Source organism: Marmota flaviventris, chromosome 8 (genome assembly GCF_047511675.1).
Source record: "Marmota flaviventris isolate mMarFla1 chromosome 8, mMarFla1.hap1, whole genome shotgun sequence".
Lineage (NCBI taxonomy): Eukaryota > Metazoa > Chordata > Mammalia > Rodentia > Sciuridae > Marmota > Marmota flaviventris.
Genome location: NC_092505.1, coordinates 77,632,044 through 77,651,757, shown reverse-complemented (window position 1 = coordinate 77,651,757; position 19,714 = coordinate 77,632,044). Strand labels below are relative to the sequence as shown.

Genomic DNA, 19,714 nt, shown 5'->3' with positions numbered 1-19,714 from the left:
CATGAAATAAGAATTGTCAAATAGTTAAGAAAGGAAATAACATTACCATCTGTTCCTTATAATGTCTTTTAAAGTATTAAAAGAAATACAATTCTGGACTTTTTAAAGAAAGGTATCACTTTAGTTTTCTTTCTCTACTCCAAGCCATGCACCATATCACCATTTCTAGGACTCTTCGCTTAAGATCTCTCCAATTGGCCTCTTTAGTTTAACCATGTGATCAGCAATGTTGTAGGATGCCTATATATTGGAGCAAATCTAAGTTTTGCCAGATTGCTGGAATTTTCAAATTAGGCATGCTCCACAGAAAAAAATCCACCTCGTCTGATGTATTTTCAGAATGGACAAGCCTAAGTGCTCTGTCTCTGTTGGCTTTGTGCTTTCAATAGCAAGAGGCTTGTACCACAAAAAGCAGCATGGGTTTGGGGTTCCATTACATTTGATGATGAAAGTAAAATGAAAATATAATTAGGCTTTATTATATTTCCTTCCTTTGACATTTTCCAACTTGAGCTAAGCCTACTGTAAATATAGACAGATGTTCATAATCACAATGGCAGTGGGGTGTTTTCTTAACCTCTATTAGTAGAGAATGTCTTACCTCAAAACACACTGGCAGTGCTATTACACCTTATTTGACCATATCCACACTGCTCCTGGCCCAAGAACTTCCTGTTCACTTGCGTCTCATTTCCTTCTCTCCAGATAGTCTAACCTTTGTTCCTTGCCACAGAACAGAACATACCTGTTCCTCAGCCTAACAAGAGATTTCAGTAGGTTGAAATAGCCCCAAACTGCAAAGCCAGATTTTATAACACTAATAATTCTTCAGTAGAAAATGTGAGTTGTCAGGAAAGGTCAAGGAGAGTTTATTGTTTCTTAGAAAATAATCTGTCCATGGATACTTGGCTTTCAATTCTCTAGATTTCAGTACTTCCTGTACTGTTAATCTCAGTAATAAATCTAACTCCTGGAGGACAGTTGCATTTGGGGTTTAAAAACACTTCTCTGAAGTGTTTTTTGGATGGAGGAATCTAGGTTTCAGGCCACAGTGGTGTTTCTCAGTCTCAATTCTGCTGTTAAAAATCTCACTTCCAGGGCTGGGGATGTGGCTCAAGTGGTAGCGCGCTCGCCTGTCATGCGTGCGGCCCGGGTTCGATCCTCAGCACCACATACAAACAAAGATGTTGTGTCTGCCAATAACTAACTAAATAAATAAATATTAAAAAAAAATCTCACTTCCATTCCTTTACCATTCACCTCTCTTGCTGCCTCACATATCCACCCTCTAAATAAGGAAAACAGTGGTTTCTATGAAAGGGAAGGGATTCTTGTTTGAGGGATACATCTTTTTATGTAACTGACCAAGGGGCATGGATTACTTTAATATCAGAACAGTGACATTTAGTGCTGATCCCATTTTAAAAGTCACTGTCTTAAACTAAGAGGCTAGATTCTTGGCTTAGTGGTTTATTCCTGGGTTTCCAGGTGTTAGATATTTTTACTTGAAATTCTGGGTATTGTCACCACCCATGATGGTCTCTGATGATGCATGTTGTTAAAGATCTTTATAGATATAGTGGTTAAGGCTGTGTGCTTAAGAGTGGGGTCAGGGGGATTTGAAATCTAGACTGCCTCAGTGTAAATCTCAATACTGCCACTTACCAGATGAGTGACTTTGAGTAACTTACTCAACATTTCTGTGCCTCAGTTTTCTGATCTCTTATGAGGTTAATAGTAAATCCTGCCTCATAGTGCTGCTCTGAGGAGTAAATGACCTAATGCATTTGAATGTTTAAGAGGATGCCTAGTACATTATAAATACTCAATAAGTGTTAGCTACTATTCTATAATTTCTGAATTTTTAGATCATTCAATACAGAGCATAGTTTTTCCACTCCCTAAATTATACTTGGAATAGATACCATTGACCTAAATCAGACCTTTGGATTGAGACTTAAGTTATCAAACCAAAAGTCCATAGTAGGTTTAATCATTAAGTTCAATTGACTAGCTCAGAACAGAAACAGAAAGACTTGTAAGCATGACTGTAATCTTCCTGTATTTGCTTTTCAGTGTTCATGCTACACTGCACCAGCAGGGAAAGCTTATTAAAATATTTAACAAGTTTATTGAAATATTTAACCAGATATTGTTAATGGTGAACAACTTTTACCTTAAATGAACACTATATGTATTTTATTTGTATACATCTTTCAGGGTTTATTTCTTAAAAAAATAATTGTATTTTCCTAAATGTTGTCCTCTCATTTAAGGGTTAAATTTATCTTCCATCTACTTATTTTAAATTCCTGGTCTGGGACAAATGGATGCCTGGACTTTATATTACAAAGGACTGAGAGAAACACTAGAAAGGATCTTTGATATAATTTCTTTGACTAGGAAAAATGTTTTTATTTCCCTATTATTTAAACTATATTTTTCAAAAGCAGATTCTAATTTTGTCTAGTTTAGGATAAGAAATTCATATTTTCCCTTTGGAGTCTTTAATATTATTTTATGTTACTTTCTCAAGCAGCAATAAGTGTATGTGTCCTATATGTTCTGCACTTAATCTTTCAAAATGTGTAATGAAAGTATTGAATGTAGTGTTAGCATTGCTGATATATTACAATTTAAAACAAAGCAGAGAAATATGATTATTATCTTGCTGGTGTTAAAACGAAAAAATACTGCTGTTAAATGTGTTCTAGTGTGCGAATCAGCAAGTAAAATGAAGAAGCTGCTTATGCTGTGTGGTAGAGGCAGGCACTGTGAGAAGGAAGCAGGAACACCTTGGTCAGTAGCAAGGAAATTCATGTCCAGCCCCTGATCAGCTACCAGCTAATTGCTGCTCTTGCACAAATCAGTGAGCTTTTATGTAGAATAAGGGGTTGGGCTAAAGAATAGCTAATGTCTTTCTTGAGTCCACAGTTCAAAAAGTACTTATGCGTTACAAAGAATCCACTTCATCTTTCTGAGTCTGATTTCTTTATATAAGATTTGGAGTCTTAATGATGTCAGTACTACTTTTGCTATATCTCAAGAATGATTTAGGAATTTTAGAGTCTTGAAGTGCATAGTACAAGGTGTTAAACATGCAAATCTGACAGTAGAGTAGGTAATTCAGCTTGGACTAGATATTTTCAACCAGAATGCAAATGGCAAAGAAGCCAGTCAGCAAATATTTGTTAGGTGCCTTCTATTCAACTGCACTGTGGTAAGCCATGACCCTTCTTCTAAGAGTTGTCAAAATATCCCTTAAGAAATGAGTTTTAGGGCAAAAGGCATAATGAATAGCCATGGATAGGTTTTATTCTTGCTTACAAACATCTACATGTTATGAATAAATATATAATAATTCAAATACATAAGCAGGCTTTCTTTCTTGAAGTCAATGCCAGGTGGCAGAAACAGAGAAAAAAGCTGATATCACAGTGGTGGGCAGGCCTTGGCGTAAGCCCTAGAGGTTGTGGCTTCAGTGCATTCACAGGGACAGGAAGCACATTCCAGCTTGTGGGGGTGTGGGGAAATTACAGGCCCCCGCTGAAAACATTATTAAATTGTGTTATTAAATTCAGAAAGAAAGAAATTGAATCCAGGGAAGGTGTACAATATAAGGTATGAAGGCAAAAAAGAAACTGACAAACTTTTTGGCAAATATAAATAGTCATAGATTGTTTTCTGTGTTTCAAAAGACTAATATTGCAGGAGATTTTTTTAAAAAAATACTAAAATGCTAGAAAACGGTGAAATAAAGAATATGAATAATATTGGAAAAATAAAGTAAGGATGAATACAAAATAACTGTAGAAATGACAAACACAAACTTAAGAAGTTTAAACTCATTTGCTTAAAGAAATATTGTCATATGGGATATCTTTGAAGCAAAACAAAAATGTAGCTAATACAGTTTAACAAGAAACATTTAACATTTAATGACATTGTTGGTAAAAATAAAATTATGGAAAAGTCAGTTGCAGGCAAATACTAACAAAAACAAAAGAAAACTAAGTTAGCAATATTAAAATCAGAAAAAAGGCTTTAAGGTAAAGAACAATATGAAGAATGAGTTTTATGATTCAATGATAGAATAATCCAGTCAGGAAGAACTCATAATCCTGTGTTTTTATTCATCAAATAATACAGACTCAAAGTTCATAAAGCAGTACTGAATAAAATTATACAGATAAATATACAGATTTACAATCAGAATGTTTCCATCTAACACCCTTCTATGAGAAATTGATTGCTCAAGTGGAGAAAACTAGGATTCAGAAGTATGAAAAGCACATCTAACAAGATATAGTAGACTTATATATTAGCATGGCCACAATAAGTGGAGAAAGTACACTATTTTCAGAAGGTCTCAGTAGGTACTGAAGAATCAATGCCATGTAGATTATGCTTTTTAACTATAATACAATATAATTTAGGTGGCAATGCATAAAATATCCAAGAAAATACGTTACAAGTAGAACAAAATTATTTTAAGTATTTCAAAGAAGAAATCAAATGAGAATTACAAAATGTTCAAAACTGCAATAGAAGCATTTTTATGTAACGACTTGGACACAACTAAAAATATATTTACAGTGACACTTCTAGGTCTATATAATAACCAGAAAGATTAAAAAATAGTGATTTAAGCATTTGAACTTTAAAAGTTAAAAAGGGAACAAATTCTAAGGAAGAATATTTGATTATAATAAAAATAAGAAAATTCGTGGGATGACAATAAAAGAAACAAGAGTAAAGATCAACTAAATAAAAAAACAGTTTTTTTTGAAAAAACAAATTTTAGTAGATAAATATCTATCAAGATTCATCCAAATGAAATGGCAAAATTAAGCAATAGGCACAAAAAGAAGGGTCACAACAGCGAAAGGTAGGATTTAAACAAAATAATAAGCAAATATCATAGAAAACTTTATCCCAGATAATATAAATCTTATGTCAAATGACAATTTTCTAAGTAAATATACATGACCTAAAATTACCCTCCCAAAAAAGAAAAAAAAAAACTAAATAGAACTATAGCCATTAAAATAATTGAGGGGCTGGGGTTGTAGCTCAGCGGTTGATTGCTTGCACTGGGTTCGATTCTCAACACCACATAAAAATAAATAAAGTAAATATATTAAAAAATAATTGAATTGGTAGTAAAAATTCTACATGTAAATGCTACAAATTGATTATCTTTGATATGACAATAGTATAAACTATGATGGAAGGATAAACAACTTCAAAATAGTCTTAATAATGTATATATATATATATATATATATATATATATTTCATAGATAACTTGATATTGTATCTAAAAACTCATGGCTACACCTAAGGTCACCTGGATATTCTTCTGCTATCTTCTAGTTTTATAGTTTTACATTTTATGTTAGGTCTGTGATCCCCTTTGAGATGATTTTTGTAAGAGATGGAAGTCTAGGTCTAGATTCATTTTTCATTTGTGGACATGTAGCATTTGTTGAAGCGACGCCTTTTCCCATTGAACTCTACTGGCTCCTTTGTCAAAGATCAGTTGGCTACACTTGTGAGTCTACTTATGGACACTATTCTCTTCTCTTGATCTATTTGTTTATTCAAGTGGGGCCTGAAATGGTATTTCACTATGGCTGTGATTTGGTTTTCTCCTGTGACAAAGATGCCAGGCAATTGTTTCATGTGCCAATTGCCTGTCGCTACAGCTTCTCTTATGAAGAGATTATTCAAGTATTTTGCCCTGAAAAGGTGGAATTTTGTATTTCTTTTGATTAATGTATATTCTTTACAATTTACAAAATTACAATTCTAACTTACAGATTGATTAATAATTCTTATTTACAGTTCCGTATACAATCTCCTTGTCATGTATATGCATTGAAAATATTTTCTCCCAGTCTGTGGCTTCTGTTTCTATTTTCTTAGCAATGCCTTTTGATGAACAGCAGTTTCTAATTTTGATTAAATGCAATTTATAAAGTTTTATTTTATGTTTAATGCTTTTTTGGGCCTTTATGTCACTCCCTTGTTGAAGACCTCTCTTTATTCCTCCAGGATGAAATCTCCTTGGCATGGTCTAAAGGCCCTTCCCAGTCCAGCCGATGTCCTCCTATTGTTCACACATAGAACTAATGCTGAATATTAATCTCTTTTCTGTTTTTTTGACACATCAAAAATTTCTATGTTTTTCTGATTTTGCCTGCTTGAGTCTCCCATTTTCATCTGGCTTTTGTTGATTTAATATTAAAATCCAACTCAAATATCACCTCTTCTGGAAAGTCCTCTTGGGTTTAGGTTACCTTTGGCCTCAATATCTCTCCTTTGTGTTCTAGAAGTAGTTAAGTCTTCACGTTAACTTGTTCAGTCTGTCTGTCTATCTATCTATCTCCCATCTGTATAATTTCCTCTTTCTCAGGGGATTCTAATCTCCTTGGTCAAGGTGTTGTATCTTTCAAGCATGTCTTTTGAGCCTGGTATAATGGTGCATACCTGTAATTCTAGCAACTTGGGAGACCGAGACAAGAAGTTTGAGACCAGCTTGGGTAAATAAGTGAGACCTTCTCTCAAAATTAAAATTAAAAGAGCTGGGATTATAGCTCAGTGTATAGTGCTTGTTTAGAATGTGAAAGACTCTGAGTTCAATCCCCAGTACTACAAATAACAAAAAATGCTTATGGTATCCATAGTGTTGCTAATGTGCTGAGGCATTAATACAGACACTTGTATCTTTCCACAATGTCAAAATTTATTGAATAACAATAAATTTACAAACTACACCATTTTCAGCCATGACAATTCATCAAATACTCATGGGTCACCTGATACATAAGCCAGGCAGTCACAAGTTCTTTTATTCTATTCCAATCTTAATTTCTAATATCTATAACACTCAAGTCATACATCATATTTCAAAAATTATATATATACATATACATATATATGTGTATGTGTGTGTGTGTGTATATATATACACACACACACACATACACACACACATAAAAGAAAGCCTTAAAGGGGTTTAGATAGCCACAGGGTTTTAGAATGCTGTGCCAAGAATAACAAGCAAAGAGGAATGTCAATGCACATAGTCAAAGAGTCATCATAGATGGTCATCTAAGGGTTTTAAAGAACCAGTTTTGCAGAGTTCTCAAGGCAGAGGGCCCCGATGGATAGCAGTTTCAGTTTCAGAGTGTCAGCTCAAGGTGTCAGCTTAGATTAAGCTGTGTGTCATCCTTGTGGGCAAGAGAAACTGCTCTATGTTGAAACCCAAAGGGGCAGGACTGGAGATTTATCCTTGTGGTTATTTTCCCAGGCATGGCATGAGCCATGGTGGGTGACCAGCTGACAGGGTCAGGGTGCTGCTGTGTCCAGGCTTAAGGGACTCCTTTTTTTATGGGTCTTGGGTGAAGGGGTTGGATCTGGTGAGGGTGATAAGCTTCTGTGACTGGCATTCCTGATGTGACTTATGACACTCCCACATCCATGTGCTCCTGATTTAATTTGATAAGTTGGCATATATAAATTATTTACCAATTTTTGCCTTATGGTTGTGTTGGGAAGATAGTGGTTGTTTGCTTCTACAAATAAGGTGTAGAGTCATTCCTCCTCAGCATTTGTACTCAAATGGAGTAGCTGATGGCAAACTTTTGGGCAAAATGGAGTAATTCGGAGTCAGGCACAGCCTGAATATTACTGTTCCATACATTGTGGAGTAACTCTGAACAAGTCATGGCCTATTCTCCACGCATAGCACCTAGTTAGAAGTCTGCATCTTGTGTAGCTTCTCAGTGTGTGTGTGTGTGTGCGTGTGTGTATGATGATATTACAAAGGATATTTCTCAGTAATGATTCTCAAAGTAATGGTTTTACATTCAGAGTTAAACATCCACAGATGTGAAAGGAGAAACTAATCTGCCAGTTCCCATATTATTCTGTTATTTATTGTTTCTTTAGTAACAGTTGCTCCCCCCTCGAGCACCCCTGCAGTGTTCTGCAGGAATGGTGGAACTTGGGAAAACGGCAGATGCATTTGTACAGAAGAGTGGAAGGGCCTGAGATGTACAATCGGTAAGTTACTTGAGACAATACTAGGGTGAGATTAGGTGATCCTTGTGTTAATGAGAACTTCAGCAAAACTTCTGGAAACTTCAATTATCAATTATAATTAATGGACATAATGCCAGTAAATGGGCACAATGGTGATGGCTTTAAGATGTGTTTAATAACTCAAGAGTCAAAGGCAAATTTCCCTCTAGTGCGATTTAACCATGTAATCAATACACCCTGTCCATTTATTGACTGTCAATTTTCTCTATAAACTCACAGGTGTGTCTCCTTCAAATTTAGGGCCATATGGTTCCCTCAGGTCCTTTCAGTTGCAGATATGCCATGTTATCCTATTTAAAATATCACATTTTTAACATGTTTAACTTTTCTGAAATTGAGATGCATCTCCCTATCCACTATCTATATACTTAAATAAAGTTCTTGTCTTTTCTTCCTTTTCCTTGAAGAGTTATTGATATAGTGGTTTTATTGCAATCAATAGTGTCTCAGAATCCAAGTTCAAGGCTGTTTCTTGATCTGAAGTGTACTTTATACTCTTCACACTCTATGCTGCCTGCTTGGGATCCAGAGCCCTACACACCCCTTCCTATCATTTCTTATATTCCTACCAGCCACTACGTCTCACACACCTTTCTGTTTTGACCCACATCTTCATTATGGCCTTTGTCACTGTAAGCTGCATAGTTTTAATTTTCAAGATTCTAACTCATTTCATATACACTATCCTTGCTAGTATATTAGTGCTCACCTTCTACTTCTACCTAGGTATGTATTTTGTATGCTGGAATCTGTTATCTAACAGGTTAGTTACTCTAATGGTAGTAAGTTAACCAGATAGAAAAGACCAGTAGATTCTATTACCTTTCAAATTACATTATATTGGTTCTGAACTTTGACTTTTATCTGGGTTCAAATTTGAAAAAGAGAAGTATAATTTTTAATGAAAAAAATTTCTTTCCATTACAGCTAATTTCTGTGAAAATAGTACCTATATGGGTTTTACTTTTGCCAGAATTCCAGTGGGCAGGTATGGAACTTCTTTGGAAACATGTGATAAGAACACTTTAAATGGTATGTTTTTTTCTAAAAATTTTCTTTCTTTGGGCTTAATATTCTCTATGCTGAGTCATACCTACCATCCCACCAACTAGTATTAAAACTCTGGAATAGGTATCAAGGAAAGGCCTAGTCCCCTTTTATGATGTCAATGTTCAAAGTTTGTGTGGTTCTTCACATAGTTGTAATTTTTCTAAAATCCTTAATATGGATCGTTTGTTTGAAAATTCCTCTTAATCCTTACTTGATAGGACTGTCCAGCTCACTCTGTCTCCTAGAGTTTGATTGGGTGAACATTTTCATTTTGAACTAGTTTGTCTCAATTTAAAAGAATTAGTCTAGATTATAGACTTACACTACATCCACTTTCAGACTGCAACTTTCCAGGTAGAGAGGTTATTAATTAAGTCTGTCTGTAGTCAGCAGGCCTTCATCTCCTTGATCATCTAAGTTATCCAACTTGGAATACTCTCTAGCTTCATCATATCCTTCTTGAACATGACAAACTTATTTTCATAGAGGCATTCTGAGTAAAGGAGCAAATAATATTTTCCCTTTTCAATCCCTGATAACATCCTGGATATTGATGATTGTTTTATTTCAATGCCACATTGGGCGTAGCCTTTAGAAATCCATGGATCCTTTTCCTAATAGTGTGCCTATTTTGTCATAATTTTCCCTAAATGTTTTCCTGTCCCTCGTTTGCATTGAGTTTTATCTTCTCAATCTTACAGGTAATCCCACATTTCCAGTAGAACCAGATACCCCAAGAATACAGCCAATTCTAGATAATTTACAAAAATATTTGATAGAACCACTATCAGTAACAACCTTGAGGAGAATTTCACATTTTACTTAAACATTTGTGCATATCAAGGGCTCTTGGAAAAACTAAGTGAATTACTTGAATCGTTCTTTCCTATCACTTCTTTACCTTATTTAATCTAAGTGATTATGTAGCTCTGCATTTTATTTTCAGAATCCAAATTGTTTTGCTCACATATTTCATGATTACTCTAGTATTCCTGATTTTACTCTTTACATAGGTCCTTCTAGCTTCTTCATTACGAACTCATAAAGTAAAAAGGGACTTGGGTTGCTTTGTCACTTACCATACATACTCTGTATGCCATATTATACTATGTGGTGGGTCTATGGGCTCTGGGTACCTGTTGTCTTATTTTTATATGTCTTATATATCTTAAGTATTACATAATGATTTATAAAATAGATGCAACCTACAAAGCATAATTGTGTGCTATGAATTAGGAAGAGTAAATGTCAGTAATGTATCCATGAAGGTCATCACGCTTGTTTGATATATATAAGTTTTTTGAGAGAAGAGAATTACCATTTTTCATTGGGTTATTTATTTTTCTTTTCTGAGCAACTATTATGAAAATATGCTTATTATTATTATATTTACCTTCGAATTTCAGGTCAAGTCCATAATATAATTTTAAAGGTACACATCTTTAATTTACTTTTATTTTCATATTAAGAATTGCTTCTAGGGCTGGGCTGTAGATTAGTAGCAGAGTGCTTGCCTAGCATGTATGAGACTCTGGGTTTGATCCTCAGCACCATATAAAAATAAAAAACAAATAAAATAAAGGCATGCTCCTCATTTACAACTACGAAAAAAATTGCTTCTAATTAATAAGTTTTTAATAGGAAGTCACCACAATAGATTTAAATGATTTTGGGGTAGGGATATTAATAATTGTAGGTTATACCGAGGAAAAGTGCACCTGACATGTGGTCACTTAAAAGTTATTTACATCCTGTATGTTTATTAGAAATTGTCATATGTCATAGAGTAGAGATGGAGACATCATATAAATTAGGAGTGACTCCAACTTTCTATCTTAAATGTTGTTGAAGTAATATCTAAATTCAGTATTTCTAGTTATGCCCCAAGAAGAAGTTGCTCAAAACTGGTCCTGAGAAAAAATTCTGATCAGCTGTTCCTTTAATGATTGTATCTATAGCAGCTACTTAAGTATTAACCATAGGACAGTGAGGTAGAGAGGCTTAGGTGATTATCTCAGGAAATAAACCAAATCACTTAGGAAGCACTTAAGAACTAACAAAACATCTAACAGGTGCTGCAGTACAATAGAAATATGCCTTTTATGAGTTACCCAGATTTGCATAAAGAAGAAAAGATCGACAAATAATTCAATACACGTTTCTGATCTCTTAGCCATCATGTCCAATTCAAAGGCATTTTGCCCCTGATTGTTAGAAGGTAAATCTTTCTAGCAAACATCAAAGGAAATAAATAGTCAACTGGTCTTTTGAACTCCAGATTTAAAAAGCAAGACAAGTGATATTTACCTGAAATACTGTTGTAGAAACTAACTTACTTTTCTAGACTATGTATTAGATCATCCCAAACTTATTGGCCAGAAACAATAATTGTTTAGATTTCTCACAGTTCTGTACATTGCCTGTGGCAGCTAGGCTGGGCTGGAAAGTCTAACATAGCTTTGCTCACGTATCCAGGATGTGGGTGCTGGCTGTTAGCTCAAGCACCTCAGTTCTGCTCCGCCAGGTCTGTCTTCTAGTAGGTCACACCTGCTTCCTAACATGATAGTCCCAGGACAGCATTCTAAGAGGATGAAGGCTAAAACTTTAAGGCTTTTTAAAGCCTAGGCTCTGAAATCCTTACTTTCTACTATTCAAAGTAATTTCCAGGTCAGCCAGGATTCTGGAAATATAGGAATCTAGTCCACTTTTTGATGGGAAGAGCAGTAGAGTCACATTGGGATGGAACATGTAAACAGGACCAGTAGCTGCTGCGCACATTTTTACAGACCATGTCTTTTTCTTCTTCTTCTTTTTTTTTAAATTAAAGCTGGCTCTCCAATAGCAATCCGCCTGTGCAATGTGTCTATATATGGAGAGATAGAATTACAAAATGCCACAATAGGAAACTGCAATGAAAATCTGGAAACCCTGGAAAATCAGGTATGCCCCAGGGCCCATCTTATGGACAACTAGAGGTTCTGATGCTGGGCAAAGTCTTTGTTTTTCAGATATTTGATGGTCAAATCCATGTTTCCCATACTCATAAAACAGAAATAACAAAACTAGTACCTAAAATCACTCTTATTTGTTTAAAGTTGACATCTATTTGTGGAAAAGAGGAATTGAACTTGTTGCTTTGGTAAATTTCAGCAGATGATAACCCATTCCACATTCTAAAAGGACTTATTTTTAGAGACCAGTGACATTTTAACTGAAAATAGATCCCTAACATTTGTAACCAAAGTGAGATATTTTGGTGGTTTGCTGGATCAGAATGAATAGTGAAAAAAACTATAACCAAAGACCCGCTCAGACAGTAATGCTGATCTTGGGCTGTGATCATGAGCAGGTGAATGGGAAGTACATCAGACTAGCTATGTTTTTATACAGATTAAATTATTTTGATGAAGAGTGTAGGCAAATGCAACACACGGAAGAGCTAACACTAAGGTCTAAGCAAGGGGTGGGGGGAGAAGAAATGTACTTTTATGTTGGTTCTTTCATGTGCCAGGCATTATATATATATAATTATATGTATATAATTTAATTCTCATAGAACTTCTGTGAGGCAAATGTTATTCCCATATTGCAAACAATTGCAGGTAATAGCACTAGTTAATTGACGAACACTTATGCCAAGCACAAATACTCCTGGACTAATGATTGGGTTACGTCCTAATAAATTCATTGTAAGTTGAAAATATAAACTATAGATGCAGTTAACCACCAAGCCTACCCAACGCCATCATTGTCGAGCACCACAGTACACTGTGGACTTTATTGGCTGTTAATCCTCATCATGTAGCTGACTGGGAGCTGTGGTTTACTGCTGCTGTCCAGCATCCTGAGAGAATAGTGTATCACATATCACTATCCTGGGAAAAATAAAAATTCAAAATTCGAAGTACAATTTCTACTGAATATGTATTGCTTTCACACCACTGTAAAGTCAAAAAGTCTTAAGTCAAACCATGGTGAGTTGGGGACTATTTGTACTGTGATGAACATTTTGCATCTGTTAATAGTTTAAAAAAATAATACATAATATTATAACACCACAGATAAGTATTAGTACACTGATTTTGTAGAAGAGGAAAATATGATTCTGAGGGGTGAAATGTTTTGCCTAGTGACGATAGTCTCAATTTTAAAATCCACACTATGCTGCCCTGACTCCCTAATCACAGAAAAGCAGGTGTGGGTGGGTTGGGGAAGGGAGTTTGGCTGTGTAAGTGTCTGCCAATCATACAGAGTATAAGAAAGACTGCAGAATCTGAAGTCTGACAAGCCAGTGTATAATTCTTGACTCTGCCATTTCCAAGCTGTGTGGGTGAGTTTTGGTTGAGCTCCTTAACCTCTCTGAGCCTTACAATGTTGTGTTTCTATTACATATAATAACACCTCTAAAATATCTAGCAAAGTGCCTACCTCACACATAGCAGGGACCTGGGTATTGAATGAGACAGTTATATGTTTTTGTCTACTGATTGGATATTATTTCTGACTGTGAATTGCCTGTAACAGTTGGTTTGATTTTTTGAAATGATGCTGCCATCTAGTGGAAAACTAAGCCCTCTCCAACGTTGACACTGAGCTTCACTACTGATAGTACAGACTAGCATGTTTCAGCCTCACAGCACAGAGCCTTGGGGCCGATTGGTACCTGGAGAGGTCGTGTAGGCCAGTGCGTCCGAAACTGTGCTGAAAAGCCAGCTTAAAAAAGCTTCCAACCCATTGCTGACCAATAATTTCGTAAAATACAATAATAGAAAAGCAAAATGAATATACATAAAAGCAAACCAAATTTTTAAATTATTTGTTATTCTATTATCAGCCACATAAAATAATTACATGAATTTCTGATCACTTGCTCTCAGTTTTTGTGCTCATCTATCTATGGACTTTGTAACAGGTAGTAGTGAACCTGCATTGGTCCTTGGAGATACTGGAGTTGCTCTGCTCTTGCTAAGGCATATGTATTAATCAATCCTTTCAACCAGTAAAGACTGTGGTCTGCATGTACTGTGCCCTTTACACAAGGAAAGAACCAAACATGAAAATGGCTGGGTGGAAGTGATGTTCAGGAGATTGCAGCTCAGCCAAATTTCAGCTTGTTGGCCTGCAGTTGCTTGCAAAGTGTTTAGATATAATTGTATAAAGCTGGAGATTTTTTTTTTTGCTTAATTTGTAAACAGATAGTCAATATCACAGTGGACTCTAAGACTATTTCTGCTGAAGCCCAGGTTTTAACATCCGATGCCAGTAAATTAACTGCTGAGAACATCACTTCTGCTACTAAAGTGGTTGGACAAATCTTTAATGCATCCAGAAAGGCTGAACCTGAGGTAAAACTCAAGACTTTAATAAAAGAAGCTGGGGTGGGGGGGACAGTAGAAAGACATACCAAATTCTACTCCTCATATCATGGTATGATTTGGGCTAGGTTAATTTTGCTTAAGACCATTTTGTAGAGTACTATTTCTAAAGGATGTTCAAAGAAATTTAAAAAGGGGTCCTTGTGCAAATATCTTCCTTTGGGATAATTATAATGATCATTATTATTCTAAATCTTCCAGAAAATCCTGACATGAACAAGTCTCTGTTACTTTATTAATTTGTTTACCAATTGCATTTGACCTCAACATCTCTCTCTTATTCCAGAGAACTCACTCTGGAACATACTTTTAAACCCTGATTCCTTTGTGATAAGCATAATTGCTTTTTGGTCTAGCCTTTCGGGAAACTTGAAGCCTAGTTTACATTTGTGGTATGACAACCTGGTAAACTCTGATACCTAAAAACAAGACACATACTCAACATTTATCAGTTGGTAGAGCTTGAGAACATTTGTCAGTTGGTAGAGCTTGAGAATTGGTAGTGTTATAAACCACCAATACGCATTAACCCAGTACTTGCCCATGGAATATGGGCGTAGCTCCTTTCTTCCATTCCCTTTAAATGTCTTATTTCAAAAAAAGTTTTTTAAAGTTACACTAGGTCCTTTAGAAAGTAGGTGAAATTCAAGTCACAAATTAATTAAAATAAGACTATTGACCACAAAATTTAGAATTTATAGAAAGATTAACTAGTAAAAATAGTCAATTAAATAGTAATCAAATGCCAAGAGATCATCTCTCTGACATACTCCTGAGTTTTTTATTGTAAAAAAATACAAATAATCTTACTAAGTCTGATAGCTTATATAACTAGTAAGTGATACTGATAAGTGATATTCTGGGCTGGAATATATTAACAATCAGAGCCCTGCACTCTTCTTATTTTGTTTCTGCTTTTGTATCCAAGCATTTGCCTTTGAGTTCTTAGGAATGGGATAGGGTTCTGTGAAGTATCATGTTAAGAGATCATATTTAGAGACTTAAGCCTCCTAATTCATTATCTTAATTTATATTTTCACCCCCCACCCTTCGCAGCATATTATGGATCAGCATCCTTAACATTTCCTTGTCTTGAGTCTCTCTGTCATTTACATAGGTCAAAAACTAAAACTTTAATTTTGAAAAAAATATCCTTGCCTCTTATCATACAAAGATGCCACTTGCTACATAATAATTCACCATCATGATGGTGATGATAATGTATGAGGTGTCTTCTGTGATCATTAGTGCCTTCTCCTTGGCAGGCAAAGAAAGTTGCTGTAACAACAGTGAGTCAACTTCTGGATGCCAGTGAAGATGCTTTTCAAAGAGCTGCTGCTACTGATAATGACAATGCCTTTACAACGTAAGCACAATCTCAATTGGAAAGAAAACTTGACAAAGTGCCATTTAGCTTTCTAGGATGAAGCATAAATAGAGGCGTCTATTTCTCTCATGAATGCAGCAAATGACTGATTTATCTGAAATGAAGACAGAGTCCTTGGCTTTCCCCTTGGTCTGGTTACTACCTAGAATGGTAAATGCTACATCCGGGAGATAGTGACTGGGATGATGTAGATTAGAACTTGTTTCCTTGGCCTTATTTTATCATGGTCATGGTCAAGGGGTAACCTCCACCCATTGCAGGAGCTCTTCCAACTCTGTTCTCCAGGTACAGAGCTGCAGAGGACAGTCAACTTACATCATTTGCAGGATACACAGCCAGCCCCCATCCTATACCTCAGTGCTCTCTTCCAATACCCTGGTATATTTTGATTAAACTTTATTTAGCTTTCCAAGGCTATATTGAAAAAAAAGAAGAAGAATCCAACTATACTTGTTTCATATGTTCTTGATAACTATGTTCTGGATTATTCTGGGTTCTATATTTGTACTAAAACTCATGTGCTTTATTCATAAAGATCCTCACTGAGACTCACTATATATTTTTTTAATTTTTTATTGTTGGTTGTTCAAAATATTACATAGTTCTTGATATATCATATTTCACACTTTGATTCAAGTGGGTTATGAACTCCCATTTTTACCCCGTATACAAATTGCAGAATCACATCAGTTACGCATCCATTGATTTACATATTGCCATACTAGTGTCTGTTGTATTCTGCTGCCTTTCCTATCCTCTACTATCCCCCCTCCACTATATTTTTTAAAAATTTTAATTTGTTACATATGACAACAGAATGCATTACAATTCATATTACACATATAGAGCGCAATTTTTCATATCTCTGGTTGTACACAAAGTAGAATCACATCCTTCCTGTCTTCATACATGTACTTAGGATAATGATGACCATTGCATTCCACCATCTTTCCTGCCCCTTTGTCCCCTCACTTCCCCCCCTCTCCTTTTCCCCTTTGTTTTTTTTTTAAAGAGAGAGTGAGAGAGAGAGAAAGAATTTTTTAATATTTATTTTTTAGTTATCGGCGGACACAACATCTTTGTTTGTATGTGGTGCTGAGGATCAAACCTGGGCCGCACGCATGCCAGGCGAGCGCACCACCGCTTGAGCCACATCCCCAGCCCCCCCCTTGTTCTATCTAGAGTTCATTTAATCCTTCCATTACCACCCCCAACCCCACGCAGCATATTATGGATCAGCATCCTTAAATCAGAGAAATTATTCGGCATTTGTTTTTTGGGGATTGGCTAATTTCACTTAGCATTATATTCTCTGGCTCCATCATTTTTCTGCAAATGCCATATTTTTATTCTCTTTTAATGCTGAGTAATCCATTGTGTATATATACCACATTTTCTTTATCCATTCATCTACTGAAGGGCATCTAGGTTGGTTCCACAGTTTTACTATTGTGAATTTTGCTGCTATAAACATTAATGTGGCTGTGTCCTTGTAGTATGCTGTTTTTAAGTCCTTTGGGTATTGACTGAGGAGAGGAATAGCTGGGTCAAATGGTGGTTCCATTCCCAGTTTTCCAAAGATTCTCCATACTGCTTTCCATATTGGCTGCACCAATTTGTAGTACCACCAGCAATGTATGAGTGTGCCTTTTCCCCCCACACCCTCGTCAACATTTATTGTTGTTTGTATTCTCAATAGCTTTCGTTCTGATTGAAGTGAGATGAAATCCTAGAGTAGTTTTGATTTGCACTTCTCTAATTGCTAGAGAAGTTGAACACTTTTTTATATATTTGCTGATTGATTGTATGTCTTCTTCTGAGAAGTGTCTGTTCAGTTCTTTGGCACATTTATTTTTTGGGTGTTTTTTGAGTTCTTTATATATCCTGGAGATTAATGATCTATCTGAAGTGTATATGGTAAAGATTTTCTCCCATTCTGTAGGTTCTCTCTTCGTGTTCTTGATTGTTTCCTTTGCTGTGAAGAAGCTTTTTAGTTTGATTCCATCTAATTTATTGATTCTTGATTTTACTTCTTGTATTTTAGAAGTTTTGTTAAGGAAGTTAGTTCCTATGCCAATGTGATGAAGATTTAGGCCTACTTTTCCTTCTGTTAGGGGCAGGGTCTCTGGTTTAATGCCTAGGTCCTTGATCCACTTTGAGTTGAGTTTTATGCAGAGTAAGAGATAGGGGTTTAATTCCATTTTGTTAAATATGGATTTCTAGTTTTCCCAGTACCATTTGTTGAGGCTATCTATTTTCTAATGTTTATTCCACCTTGTCCAGTATGAGATAAGTATATTTATGTGGGTTTGTCTCTGTCTGTCCTCTATTCTGTGCCATTGGTCTTTGTTTCTATTTTTGTGCCAACACCATGCCTTTTTTTAAAACTATAGCTCTATAGTATAACTTAAGGTCTGGTCTATGATGCCTCCTGCTTCACTTTTCACTTTTCTTGCTAAGGGTTGCTTTGGCTATTCTGGGTCTCTTATTTTTCCAAATGAATTTCATGATTGCTCTTTCTATTTCTATGAATAATGTCATTAGAATTTTAACAGGAATTGCATTAAATCTGTATAGTGCTTTTGGTAGTATGGCCATTTTGATAAAGATAATTCTGCCTATCCAAGAGCATGGGAGATCTTTCCATCTACTAAGGTCTTCTTCAATTTCTTTCTTTAGTGTTCTGTAGTAATTTTCATTGTAGAGGTCTTTCACCTCTTTTGTTAGATTGATTTCTAAATATTTTATTTTGAACTTGTATTTGTCCTCACAGTGATATAATGACCTGTCTTACTTCCTCTAAATCATCCTGATAAAACTGCTACTCTGACTAGAAAATTCCCAAAAGAAAGAATCTGATGCCTTCTTTTAGTTTGTGGCCAGTCTCTGGATTGGACTGTATTCAGGGGCCATGTTGAACCTAATAAATTATGACAAGAAGGGTATGGTAAATCATGTGGTAGAGAAAAAATGGTCCAAGAAGTAGCTGTGACAAGAGCAACTCTGTGAATGTGTTTATGAACATAGAGTAAAAACTCTGATATGTTTAGGACATCTTTCTTTCCCTTTATCCTGTGTAAGCCAGAGGGTGCTCCTCCTGGTACTCTGAATGTTTCGCAGCACTTGTTAGTGGGAACTCAACAGAAGCTATTTGGTTGCTCAAATGATGTTCTTCACAGATCGGAGTCATTAGTTCCTCCTAGTGAAAGCAGTCCTGGGCTATGATCATTAATCACCAAATGGGAAATACATAGTGTGAGTTGCTGAAAATTCATAAAATGGAGTGATGAAGGGAAAACATTTGGAATGGGGTTTAGCCAGGATAGAAAAGAACATTGCAAAAATCTCAGTGTGTAGTACATAGTCGAAGCAGAGAGCATGAGGGTCCAATCTTTTGTGGTTTCATTTGAAACTATCAACCATCAACAACTTAGAAGAGATGCTTAAGATCCCAGGGCACTTGGGTGAGAATAGGGACATAAATAAATGGAAGTTGATTCTGACCACCCTGTGGTCAACAACTAGAAGTTCATACTTGGGCAATGTTGGGTGGTAGCCCCATTCCTCTATGTGAAGTGTGGCATTGTAATGAAAGACTGTTTCTACTGGGGACTCTGTAATTATTAAGGTCTAGATTTCTGGCATCTAAGTTACCTTCACTGGGTGCAGTCTACCAGAACATTTTTAAAAAGTATATATAAAAAGCAAGACCATTTGAAGAAAAGCAGTTATTTTTAGATGGGTGGCAAAGTCATTGTGATTATGTGCATTCTGTGCTTATTTTTTTCTGCTA

At 35.7% G+C, this 19,714-nt stretch overlaps 1 protein-coding gene across 1 annotated transcript in view; it reads left to right on the top strand.

Annotated features, from left to right (window-relative positions):
* Adgrg7 (adhesion G protein-coupled receptor G7) overlaps positions 1 to 19,714 on the top strand; it is a 67,612-nt gene that overhangs the window by 4,001 nt on the left and 43,897 nt on the right. Inside the window, exons 2-6 of the mRNA XM_071614915.1 lie at positions 7,957 to 8,070; positions 9,037 to 9,141; positions 11,987 to 12,099; positions 14,355 to 14,504; positions 15,800 to 15,900. Coding sequence (XP_071471016.1) covers positions 7,957 to 8,070; positions 9,037 to 9,141; positions 11,987 to 12,099; positions 14,355 to 14,504; positions 15,800 to 15,900 — 583 coding nt within the window. The remainder of the gene's footprint in view (positions 1 to 7,956; positions 8,071 to 9,036; positions 9,142 to 11,986; positions 12,100 to 14,354; positions 14,505 to 15,799; positions 15,901 to 19,714) is intronic.